Consider the following 13,061-nt stretch of genomic DNA (forward strand, 5'->3'; position numbering starts at 1 on the left):
TATACAGAAGTGTGGAGTAATAACTAATATACTTATACTACTAATATATACCTACTAATACCCATATTACCCCTAATATACACTACTAACCACCTGTATATACTATTAGGATAATTTATATGTATAAGAATATATGTTACATTTAAGTGATTTTCATGATTCCAAAATTTTTGGATTTTTCATAGGGTTTAGGGTGCTCCGCAAGCAGTTTAATGTTGGAGTTGTCCCAGTCGAGAAGGTCATCATTAGATTTCCAAGTCCTCGCATGGGAGTCGGTGACTTGATAGAAAGTCCAGCGATCCCAGAGCTTCTTGGGCACGTCCAGAGTATTCTTGATGTGAGTTTTAATTTGTAGAAAGTTCCAAGTAGGAGGTACGAGAACTTGGAATGGATGTCCAAAGTACTCGTGATCAGAAGTCTGATGGAACACTGTTAGAGGACAGAGTTTCTTCTGATGAATGAGCTCATGTTGTTCAGGAGTCCAGTTTGGTACGAACCTTAAAGGAGCAGAAAAAAGGTTACGAATACTAGTATTAGAATATTGTGGTAATTCCAAAACTTTAGTGTCCAAATCCACAATAGTATATAAACTAGTGATAACATCCACCAGTAATAGGGCCGGATCAGTAGAATCAGTTCTAGTCTGTTTTACTCTTTTATTACTAGAATTTAAAGACTCATAGTTGTTTGAGACAAAGTTGCATAGCTGACCAACTGTGAAATTGGTTGGAACTTTACACATTAGAGCTGAAATGATCTGTGCCTTCTCATTGAATATTTGTCCCACAATATTTATCATCTCATCATTGAATTTGTAGTTCCAGTTGTAATAGGGTTCAAACAGGACTCCCATATGAATCACATTCTCTTCATGAGTTTGACGTCTAAAGGAATTCAAAAGCCTCAAATTGTATCTCCCTGTTCTCCTACCCATACCTTCATCATCATATTCACTTCTAAGATCCTCCAACTCATCATAATCATTTCTAATATCTTCCAAATCATTTTGATCAACTAAATCAACATTAGGATCTATAGTATCTACAGGATCTGCAGTATCGACATTAGTGTGGGTATTCGCATTATCTTCAGTACTATGACTAGTGGGATCACCTGTATTATTACCAGTATCTAGATTAGAATTTGTATTATCTCCTGTGAGATTTGGATCTAATGATTGTGATAATCTTTGAGATAGTCTTGCACTTGCAGGGTTATGGTATAGGTTTAGATTATTTGGCATAACCAAGTTCCCTTGAATAGTAAATAAATGTATTAAAGGTTTCTGAGTATATCCAAGTGAGTTATCCCTATTAGAGAAATCATCTAATGAATACAAGTGTGAACCTATAGTCTCGAAATTCTGTGGATTTCCATTGAATATTAAGACGTGACATGGATCCACACCTAATAACCAACTTACATATCTTAATATATGTTTACATGGCATTCTTAAATCTACTACCAATTCAATACTCTTTATATTCTCTACATCATCCACATTATCCGTAGTAACAGTAGCAGTGGGAGTATCCTTAGTACTAGTAGTACCTACAGTACCCGGTACAACTGTACTATCCTTAGTACCAGTGGTAGTAACAGTACCAGTACCAGTATTACCATTAGTAACAACTCCATTCGTACTATCAGTGTGTATAATGGAATTTGAACAATTTTTCCAAGTGGAAAGTAATTGTAATGGATCATATAATTTAAATGTAACTTGAATATTGTTAAGTTTCCATTGTATAAAGCTTGGATAATCATAGATACTAAAATTGTATAGTTGGTGTAGTTTTAATTTATTTTCTTGTTCTAATGACCATTTTTGTTGTAGATTTCGATACTGTTTTAATGATTCATCTGGTTCTAAACCCATACTCTTTAAATATATTTCTGAACTTGATATTATAAAATGGTTTGTATTTTCTGATTTAAATGATGGTTTTGTTGTTTCAAAATCCTCTTTCTGATTTGTCTTTTTTTCTACTTGTTCAATTTCTTGACGCATTTCATCTGTTGGTCTAAAATTACATACCAGCACATCTCCATTTGTTAATTGATCTTCCAATTTCTTACCTAATGCCAAATTCGAAAAATTATTATCAATCTCAATAAACCAACATAAATGTAATGATTCATTTCTCATTAACATATTTATTCTTCTATCTTCATCACCATCTAATATATAATTTTTTACCCCAAATTTATAATATTTAAAGTAGATAATTAGAGTACATATTTAGAATATATAATTAATTAGTATATTTGATTTGTGTGTGTAATGAAATTACCTATTGTATCATTAGTATTAAGATTTAATTCTACATCTGTTATGGTATTTGTATCAGAATTGAAACCATTTGTGTCAGTATCAGATTTGGGTATTGTTTCAGCTGGAATACTCTCAAATGATGTATTTACTAAATTATCTTCAGATACCCTGCCAGACCTAATATTCTCCAATAACTTATTAAGATCCTTTAATCTATATGGTGTTACCAAGTTATTTGACATGAAGTTAATAAGCTGTTCTACCACTAGTGGAACAAGCTGTGATACATTTCTCTGTGGATTTATATATACCATTTTAAGACATTTGAGATTATTTTCATGGTCCTTGGTAAAAATGTCATAGTATTTGATAATTAGAAAGGTTTTCTCAGCTGCTACTGACTTTAGAAGACCTGCAGATCCTAAAAGAGATGCTGAACGTTGCATCAAACTGGTAGAACTAATGTTAATTGATGGAACGAAAAGACCATTAGTATTCTTTGGAATTGTATCTTGAGAATCAACTGTAGGAGCTGAAGTAGTCTTGAGCAAATATAGTGTCGGGTCAAACTGCTGGTAATATTCTCTCCGTAATAGCTGTACCAGGTCAGAAATGGTCTCGACAGGGATTTTGTGCTTATTTTTCAAGTCACTTATACTCAGGAATTTGTTAAACTGCTTATTTAACCCTAGGACATAATAATTTACATAAGAATCTTCTTCGATGTCCAAATCGTCGGTGATTTGGGAGATCAGTTCTGATATTGAGTTGGATTTATCGTGTTTTAATACAAGCTTGTTAGGCCATGTATTGAAGTGTTGGTTCAGGAGTGTGTTTCCTTCAAACTCTTCTGGTGTGAAAACTTTAACCTTAACAAAGCTATTTAATCGTTCTCTTGTTTTCGAACGCAAACTATGTAATAATCTTTGTATTCTATAACGCTTGAGCATTTGGTAGTTCTCTTTTAACATGTCTACCTCTCCTAGAATCTCATCCTTCTTACTCTTAAGAACATAAATTAAGATGTAGGCGTTGTATACTTTACTTCTTCTGTAACGGTTCATATGATTACTGTATATGCTCGGGTTATTTGGGTTTGTTGTCAAATAATTATAACACTCCTGATCTTCACCTCCAAAATTATCATTTATAGCTGCGTATTCTGATACTCGGGTCACAATCTCATCATCAAATCGAAACCAACTATCTTCATTCTTTGCAAAAGCATAATAATGTCCACTATTTATTGATCCATGATGTACTGATACTGCTTGTAATACATAATCTCCATCTACTACAAATATTATTAATAATACTACTAATAATAATAATAACGGTAATAAGGGTAGTTAAGTAGTTAAGGAGTTTGGTATATAAGGCTAACTAAGGGTACTAAGGGTACTAATACTAATATTTATACTAGTTATAATAATTTGGGTACCAATTTTGTTAGTATCATTTTGTATATATTGTGATAATGAAATTTCTTTATAAAACTCGAAACGGTTATTCAATTTTACGGTGTCCATTTTACTCAAATCAAACGTAAATCTCTTGAGAAGAAATATAACGACTGGAGGGAACTTGAGGAAGCGGATACCTTTGTTGGCTCTTTGTTTTCCATGTCCTTTAGCTTCGTACATGTTCTCACCTGCGAGGAGTTCCGGAGCTGTGAGCTTGTCAAGTGACTCGTAGATGTTGTCACAGCCTTGGACGTCAAGTTGGATATCCTCAAAGGTTTCTCTACGACATGACTTGTATTCAATGTCAATACACTCAATGTATGTCTCCATTTCACCCTCGAAGATGTTCTTGACACTACCCTCCACTGGGGTACCCTTCATCTGCTCTTCCATCTTGTCTAGCAGAAGTTTTAGAAGCTCGTGACTGTCCTGCTGAGTGAACATGTCTGAGCTGTCCCAACCAAATGATTTCATCAACTCCTTACAAGCAGGGGGGGTCTCAGAGTAGTTTAACAGGTAAAACAAATTCTGTAAAGCCAAACTCAATGATGGAGCCTTCCTCTTCTCAACCTCCTCCTCTAATAATAAATTACAATAATCCTTTTCCTCCAACTCATCCAATACCTCATCCCAATCCATATCCAATCCAATACTATATGGATCATCTGATGGTCTACTTGTTGGTAAATTACTCTCGGGATATGGATTATCCAACTCCATTTTCTCCTCATCTTTGTTTTGTAAATTATTTGTATATTTTTGGATAATTTTAAAAGATTTTTGTCCGATTAAATTGTTGAGATCAAAGTTGAGGCTGTAGACTGATTTCCTAAACTTCGTGATACTATATAAACTCTGTAACAGTGCGTTCATGTAGCAGGTGGCTCCATGGTTCTGAAGGCCTACGAAACCTGTTGCTAACCTGCAATTATAGTTGGGATCACGTGCTGAACGGTCGATTTCAGGGCCTGTGGGATAAACTCCAGCCCTCAGAATCAGGTCTCCGTTCCTGTTCAGGAATCCATTCTCGAGGATCTGTGAATGGGAAATAATGCCTTGCCAGCCTCGGTCAGTTTCAGTTCTCGAGAAGTTGAAGCTATCTCGCTTAAAAATTGAGGCGTGTGGTTCCGATACGTTAATTACAATTATCGTGAAGCGGGTCCCGTAGCAAATCCAGTTCTCAGGCCAATCTGGCCTCTTCTTCGCCTCAATGTATGCGCTTATCTTCAGTTGGCTCAGACTTGATGCATCCTCAGTGTGTGGACACACTGGGAACAGCATGATTCTGAACACAAAGTTCGGGAGCTCCTTCCATTCCGAGTATATTGCGGGGCTAAAAACCTCCTTTATCTTCTCGACGGAGTCTCCTCTCTGAAGTGACAGCGACAAGCGTCCTATCACTTTGTCTCTGAAGTTACTCACCACCAACTCTGTCTCATTCAGCATCGGAGGGGGAATCATAGACTCAGACGAATCCGATGATTGGGACATCTTCAACTAATTTTCTAATTCGGTGATCCTAAATATAGCTGACGTGCTTGTAATCATATTAATCACAAATACATCAAAATTCCAAATCTTACAATAAAATATTTTATTAATACTTGAATATTCTATTAATAAAATATTCTAATATTGTGATTTGTATTTAGAGTTTAAGTCTTGTAATAAGATCAGAATTTTAATTTATGATCAGAATATTAAAATTTGACCAGAATTTTAGTTTAAGATTAGAATATTAGTTTAAGATTAGAATCTTAAATTATGGTTGAAATTTGATTTATTTATTAAGATTATGATAATTATATTAAATTTTTGTTTTGGTTTAAAATAATGTTGAAATTAGGTTTATATTAAAATAGTTATGACTTGAATGGTTGGATTAAAATGTTTAGAATTAAAATGACTAAGACTTTAAAGTGATTATTAATTTATTATTTCAGTGTTATGGTATAATAAATGAGTATTGGAAAAACAAAAACAGTTGAATAAAGAGAAGGAACTAACTACATATTATAGTTTGTATTTATATCTTATATATAAGTAAAATTAAGTGATGAACAAAAATAGAATATATTAAGGGAAAATCTGAACCCCATCTGCCTTGATGAATGAAATTATAATATATCAGAGCCTAAAATGGAAATTTTCATCTAATATTAAGTTAAAATGTTTAAAAATGATAATATCTTCAGATGTGTAAGATGAATCTTCCTTTTATCTACTCTTTCATCACAACATCAACATTCTTCCATAACCAATCACAAATGGGATTATTTTCCAAAAAATCTAGTAAAAATGATATTTTAGATAATATCGATGTTAAAGGTATTTGATAATATATAGAATCTCTATAGATTCTATTTAAAAAACATTAATGTGTAGGACTTCCACATTTTAGTATTAACCATAAAACTACTATTAAAATCGAAATCGCAAAAGATAAAAATATTAGGTAACTTTAAATCTAATATAAATTTGTATTGTATGAGTATAAATTTAAATTGTGTGAGTATAAATTTATATTTTGATGTAGAAATGAGTATGATGTATTGAAGAAATTGAATAAAGTGATGAAATTACATAATGCTGATAAGATATTGAATGAGAGACAAACTAGACGTTACCCAAGGCATCATTTTAAGAGAATGATAAAACAGAGTAAAGGATTCCAGATGAGTGATGCTAGAAGAGAAGCATATTATTCCAAACATACAGATATTCCAATTGGAGATGATATAGCACTTCTGAGAAATAAACATATGAAAAATATTATGGAATCAATTAAATATTATGATTCTTGGCTAAACGCATCAGAAGAAAGGAAAAATATGTTACAAAGTTATTGTGAAATTGATTAAATTAATTGTATTAAATAAATTAAATTAAATAGTTTTAAACAATAATGCGATGAAAAGTCCATCAGTTTTCCCATTTAGAGGAACGAATCTAACAGCAGAAGGTGAGTTTTTATTATTACAATGATTCATATTAACAGAGTAAAAGTATTCATCTGAGCATTTGAGTTTGAGGATATGTTCACAGGATTCAGCAGGCCAAGTTTCCTGCCGTTCTTCAGAGTTGTAAGAACAGCAGGAACAGCTGTGGATAGGAAGTGGATGGAACTTGATGTTTTGAAATTGTTTAATGACGTCGCAGAGGAGATGTTCATTTTGCTCCTTGTCAAGAGAACATGTACTGTACACTATGAAGCCACCTGGCTTAACTAATTTTATAGCCTGAGTTAATAATTCTCTCTGGTTAGCTATTATCTTTGAAGCGTACTCGCGGTTCCAGTTATTCTCAAGCCACTTAATGCCCCAAAACCTCAGAGTCCTTATAACTGACCTCAAAGAACCCTCGAGAGTACATTCGACGTCCAGAATTATTCGATCAAACTTCTCAAACATCGACTCGCCGTTGAACTCTGAAAACTCCTGAGAATTGATAAACTTGAAGTTGACGTCGATTCTGTCCCTGTCAAATAACTCCTTCTTGAGCATTGATTTACAAAGCTCAATCCTACGAATTGAAGAGTCTAGTCCGATAATATTCCACTTGGTGTCACTTCTAATCTTATCTGCGGCGTCGATTGTGGCAAAGAGCTTTCCTCCAGGAGCACAACACATGTCCAGAACCCAGGCCTCTTTGGCACTGCTGAGCCTCTTGAGTCTCAGGGAATCTACCACCGCAGCACTAGAGGCATCTAAACCATAACAACTGGGAGGAATATTACCAGTTGTGTTGTAAACCTCGACGTCCCTCAACCAGAGGACCACCCTGTCGTCGGGGAAGTTACAGTCACCAACTTTTCGATAGTATCGATATTTCCTGCTAGATAAAATATCAGTAATCTCATTTTTATACTTTTCTACGTCAACTCCCAAGTCCTCTAGCCAAGAATCCAGTTTATGAGAGAGCAAATCTGGATTATATGGTAAAACCTTGTTCTCATAGTGGTTTTGGATATCAATTAAGGAATCCATAATTGATAATTAATATAAAATATAATAGGTTAATTAAATTTGATAACAAAAAAATAATAAAAATAATATATACTGTTCATTTAGCCAAAAAAACTAAGATAATCCTGATAACACATTACATATATTTTAATAGTTATTTCAATTAAATGAAAATTTTAAATTAAAGTAATTTAAATGTAATTTAATGGATTCAGCAACCTCATGTTCACATAATAATTCTTCCCTATCCTTGGAAAACTCAGATAAGTCAGTTTCCGAGCTTTTGTCGTCATATTATGACATTTTGGAGGATTTGCCCGAGTCCTCTCCATTGGAAGGTACCAAAAGTGTACATAAACTTAAAAGATCAGTTTCCATTCTAAATAAAGAGTTTTTATCGCATTCATTTGATGTTGATTATCACCTGGACCAAATCCTGAGGAACAATTCCATCTCTGATACTATAGGCCTGCTCAGAAAATTGGAGAGGGAGATTAGACAGCTAACAGCAGGTAAACAGCTCCTAATTTACGACAACTATGAGTGCCTTTTCTCAGCGCTTGATACTGTCCATGACATAAATAACGAGCTGGACCAAGTGGAAAATAACCTTAAAATACTAAATACCTCCCAAGTTAAAGCAGCCTCAAAGGATATTACTTCTAGATATGGTATAAGGGATAGTTTCTTGAACATTTCTCAGTTATCGAAGGCTGGAAACGTGTTCATGTTCCTTTCGAATCTGTGTAACACACTAGTGTCGTTCAACACCTCGAAAGGACTATTCTACTCATCCTCAGAAGAAACCTCAAACTTTGTAAAATATTCAACCAAAGATGTACTATACTTTTGCTCAACAGTGTATCAAGTTTTTAAACAATTTGACCAGAACTATAACTTTCTGTTTTCAAGTTATTACCCAATTCTCACAAACTTAATCTCCAGGAATGTAAGTTTGCTGTTAGGCAATCAGGAACCTTTGTATTCAGACGCACTGGTTGATACGTGTAAATTTCTCCAAAAACTCTCATTTAACCCTATCCAGTTATCGGAATTTTACTTTTTGAAAATGTCCTCGTATCTGGAAAGTAAAATAAGAAATCTCTTCATAAACTACGGAAATAGTGATCTGTCATACAGTTCATTGTGTAAAGAAGTATATGACTCCCTTTTCCTAGTCTATGACTCAGTTTCAAATGAGAATTTCAAGGCTCTTTTCAACTCGCTAGATTTGACAGGTGAAAGAGAAAACATGTGTTTTTACTGTTTTGACAATTTTGAAGTTAAATACGAATACGATTCTCAAAGTAAACTATTTTCATCATTCATATTAAGTTCAAATAGTTGTTCGTGTTGTTCAGATGATCTGTTGGTTCAGTTTCTTATGCACTATACACACAGCTCGTTCTTCCCACTGACATATTCTATCACAAGCTATAAGTTCAACCTTAAAACTAGAGACGTTGTTTCAGGATTAACTGTACTTTTTGAAAGACTGACACAGCTTAAAATTGAGGATAAATACCAAGTTCTGTTCCTGGAACAATGTACTACCTGGCTGATGGTAGTCACTGTGTTGTACGTCCAGTACTTATTTTTTAAGCTGTACGAGTCTGTCATTTCAAAGCTGGTTTCGTTCCTAAACGGATCATACAATTCAGATTTTAACTATGTCGTATCAACTTTTGAGAAGTTGGTGGAAGAGCTCAGAGAACTCGCGCACTTTGTAAAGGACTTGGGCATATTTTTGAGAAATAAATTTGAACAAGTTTTCAACTCACTCATCGTAGTGTACCATTGCGGAATCAAATATATTTGTGAGTTAGTGTTTGATAACTTGGTTAACTTAAAATTTAAGCCTGAGGAAGATAATTTATACTCCACATCGAACCTGATTATTAGGTCATCCGATAAGACAAATTTGACTCGAGATTATTTAAATGAATCCGGACAAAATTTAGATTTAAATTTGGAGAACAATTATCAATTTTCAGTAATTGAATTCATGGACAGGAACATAAAATTACATTTTAAGAATTTCAAATTCGATCCCAAGAATAAACTTTACATGAAAAATTTACTCTTATTCCTACTCAAGTTTGAGGAACTGTTCCAAAGTTTACTAACAGTATTGGAAAGGAACTTTAACGAGTCATATAGGATGTACACAACCGAAAGTTTAGTCCTGAGCATAAATCCAAATAGTGAGTTTAACCATTTCAAGTGCAAGTTTCGTGAACATTTTATAAAAAACAGCAATAATATATTTTTTAATACAATTTTTGATGATTTGTTCATTGATGAACATTTACCGATTTTGAATGTTTTATTACTTTCACATAAATATGCCAATGAGAATAAAGTGTTCTTCCCACTTAAAAATTACACAAATGAATCCTCAGATGAACAAGAAAGTAAATCTAACACCTCTAACCCTAAGCTTGATGATTTTAGTAAAAGCCACTTTGAAAGGTTTAATATATCAATAACTGAGATGACTAATAATGTAATTTCTCATATTATGTTCGATTACATATATCAGGCGCTAAAGATTTTGAGATTTGTTCTGGATAATTTGTTGCTTGGAAATGATGTGATTGATGAGTCAATTAAGGATTTCACAATACTACTTTCGGAAGTATTGCAGGATGTCAACCTTTTGACAATTTCCCGTACTCCAGAAACAGCTAACCTGAATAAAGATTTGGATAAGGTAATTAATACGTTCCTTAATAATTCAGATTTCTCAATTCTATCAAGTGTATACAAATTCAAGTTTAATGCCTCAAGAGATATGTGTCTGAAGCTGTTTACACTCCATATAGTTCAAGCGTTGTTTGAGTACAAATCCGAGTACTTGATTGATAAGGAAATCTTGACGAAGTTCTATGAGGACCTGAAGCGCCAAATTCTCATCATTTTCAAGAAGAATTTGGACCTGTTTATAATGCAGTCGGTGTGGGAAAAGGTCTTAAATGTAACATAACAGTATAATTTTCATTCTTAAAATTATATAATTAGATAAATCAACTATAACAATAACTTGATTTAAAATATTAACTATCAATTTAAATAACTATAAATTTGAATATTAAATATAATTTTAAATATTAAACTGAGAAAAAGATACAAAGAGTTTGTATAGTTTTATTATTTGTTGTATTATGTGTGTTCTAGAGAATTTTCAACTAATATGTTTATTACCAAGAAGTATTTGATAGCTAATAGGGTAAATCTAATTTTAAAGGAGTAAATAAAAGAAGTTAAAATTAAGATAAATATAATAAAAATTTAAAGAAATTAAGTATTTTGATATATTCTGATAGTGTGAAGATAACATTTACAAGATCTTTGAAAATAATTTATAGATCCATACAACTAGTGCTTTGGTATAAGATCATTTTAATAATAAACAACCCCAGTCCTCAAATATTCTTGTCTTTAAATTTTAATTAAAAGAAGCTCTAAAATCAAATTATTTCTAGGAAACTGATGTTTTCAAGGGATAATAGTGAATAAAGGATATCAACAGTTGTTGAATGTACTTGGAATATTTTTTCACAAAATTAAATATAATAAAGGTTAATAATGATAAAATTCTATTAATCTGGCAGAGTTTACCATTCATATAATGAATGGATGTGTAATATACAAATGTATATTAATATTCATAATCCAATGTGTATACTGCTCTGATAGACCAAGTAATACACATGGTACCGAAGAAGATGATACTGAAGATAACTTTGATGTCGTAGATGTAACAAGTCAACCAGGATTCATACCAGGTGTTCCTGTTTATCCACCTGGTTATGAACCAAATCAACCCATTCAACCAACAGGTTATCCACCTAATTATCCACCTAATTATCCACCCGGTTATCCAACTGGTTATCAACCTAGGTATCCACAAATTCGTCCAATTCGACCAATTCGACCAATTCGACCAATTCGTCCAATTCCACCGATTCGTCCAGTTCATCAAATTCCTTATCCTCAAGTTGTAGTTCAAGGAATTCCACCACAACAGGTTTATCCTGGACCTCCTCAACAAATCCCTATAGTGCCTCCACCTCAACGATTACCTCCTCCTGGTTATGGAGTAGTTCCAGTTCCTCGACCAAGATTTGGAATTGGTTATCCTCCTCGGGTTCCAATTCCGACTATTCCCGGCACTTTGCCTTGGGAATACCAACCAATTTCTGGTTATTTTTTAGTTGGTGGACCAGTTCCTAGTACTCAACCAACAGTCCCAATTCAACATTATCAACCTATACAATCACAAGCTGAAGGAGGAGGTCAAGAAGGAGATACTGAAGGAGCCGAAGGAGGTGAAATTGATGAAGATAATTTTGATATGGTAGTAAGAGATTTGGAAACATTAGATATTGAACGTGAGACTCAACCGGATAAAGAAGTAGTTGAATATGAAACTAAAATACCATCTCATGACTCATTTAGAGATAGAGGTTTGTGTGGAATATACTTGTCAATTATTCTATATGGACGGAATCAAAGAAATGAATACATTGAACTGAATACACACCAATACGAAGTGTTAACAGACAATGAATATTGTTACAGATTTGTTGCAAAAACTCCTCTTTGTAAGGTCGTTTGCGATGGAAGGAATGTATGGGAACATAAACCAGGTTCAGCACATCCCAACTACTTCTGTTTTTACAAAAAGGAATATAGATTTGCTTTTTACTCTGAAAAATTAGTAGATTCATGCATGATTTCTAAAAAGGTGTGGATTTGTAAAAGCAAGGAGATCCCACAAATAAAATTCTACAAACTAAATCCACAAAATGAATTAGTTGAACTTAATAGTAAAGAGTTGATTGTAGATTACAACTTAATTATGACAATTAGATTTAAAATTGTTGGAAACACAGACTGCGTGTTGATTAGATATAATGACGAGACGCTTTGGGAAAAGTTGGATAATATGTATTTAAAAGGACTAACTTATATAGACGATAAGTCGATGAGGCTTTATATTTGTCACAGGAGGTTTCTATTGAGAAGAATTAATAACGAATGGGTTATGAAAATTCTGCCCAAAAGAATCGGAAAACCATGGAATAAAGATAAGTCAAAGAGAAGGTAAAGTTACGTTTGATTTACAATATGATTAAAATGTATTTAAAGAACTGTGTATTTTGATTTTTAAAGAATATTTAAATATGGAAGAGTAAAATCTAAGAATATAACAATAAACAGCTAGTCAACTTTTTGATGAATAAGTCAACGGGGTTGAATCATTGGTTATGTGTGTAAGAAGTTTGTCCTTTAGATCGGATAAATTAAGACATAATCCAAACTCTCATCACATCCAATTACCCACAAGCTCCT

The 13,061-nt window shown here is 33.2% G+C and overlaps 5 protein-coding genes across 5 annotated transcripts; 3 read left to right on the forward strand and 2 right to left on the reverse strand.

Moving 5' to 3' along the window:
- Window positions 1-142: 142 nt before the first annotated feature.
- Window positions 143-5,229, reverse strand: TA04875 (ubiquitin carboxyl-terminal hydrolase, putative; the record flags this gene model as incomplete). Its single annotated transcript, XM_950098.1, has 3 exons — window positions 143-2,181; window positions 2,295-3,569; window positions 3,717-5,229. The coding sequence occupies 3 exons, from the start codon at window positions 5,227-5,229 to the stop codon at window positions 143-145; spliced, it is 4,827 nt and encodes a 1,608-aa protein (XP_955191.1).
- A 704-nt stretch (window positions 5,230-5,933) lies between these two features.
- On the forward strand, window positions 5,934-6,599 carry TA04880 (uncharacterized protein; the record flags this gene model as incomplete). The annotated part of the gene is made up of 3 exons (XM_950099.1): window positions 5,934-6,066; window positions 6,124-6,193; window positions 6,275-6,599. The coding sequence occupies 3 exons, from the start codon at window positions 5,934-5,936 to the stop codon at window positions 6,597-6,599; spliced, it is 528 nt and encodes a 175-aa protein (XP_955192.1).
- A 24-nt stretch (window positions 6,600-6,623) lies between these two features.
- Window positions 6,624-7,724, reverse strand: TA04885 (nucleolar protein, putative; the record flags this gene model as incomplete). The annotated part of the gene is made up of 1 exon (XM_950100.1): window positions 6,624-7,724. One exon carries the CDS (start codon window positions 7,722-7,724, stop codon window positions 6,624-6,626), a length of 1,101 nt encoding a protein of 366 aa, XP_955193.1.
- Window positions 7,725-7,908: 184 nt separating this feature from the next.
- On the forward strand, window positions 7,909-10,689 carry TA04890 (uncharacterized protein; the record flags this gene model as incomplete). Its single annotated transcript, XM_950101.1, has 1 exon — window positions 7,909-10,689. One exon carries the CDS (start codon window positions 7,909-7,911, stop codon window positions 10,687-10,689), a length of 2,781 nt encoding a protein of 926 aa, XP_955194.1.
- A 645-nt stretch (window positions 10,690-11,334) lies between these two features.
- On the forward strand, window positions 11,335-12,816 carry TA04895 (uncharacterized protein; the record flags this gene model as incomplete). Its single annotated transcript, XM_950102.1, has 1 exon — window positions 11,335-12,816. One exon carries the CDS (start codon window positions 11,335-11,337, stop codon window positions 12,814-12,816), a length of 1,482 nt encoding a protein of 493 aa, XP_955195.1.
- Window positions 12,817-13,061: the final 245 nt, after the last annotated feature.

Source organism: Theileria annulata, chromosome 3, assembly GCF_000003225.4.
Source record: "Theileria annulata chromosome 3, complete sequence, *** SEQUENCING IN PROGRESS ***".
Lineage (NCBI taxonomy): Eukaryota > Apicomplexa > Aconoidasida > Piroplasmida > Theileriidae > Theileria > Theileria annulata.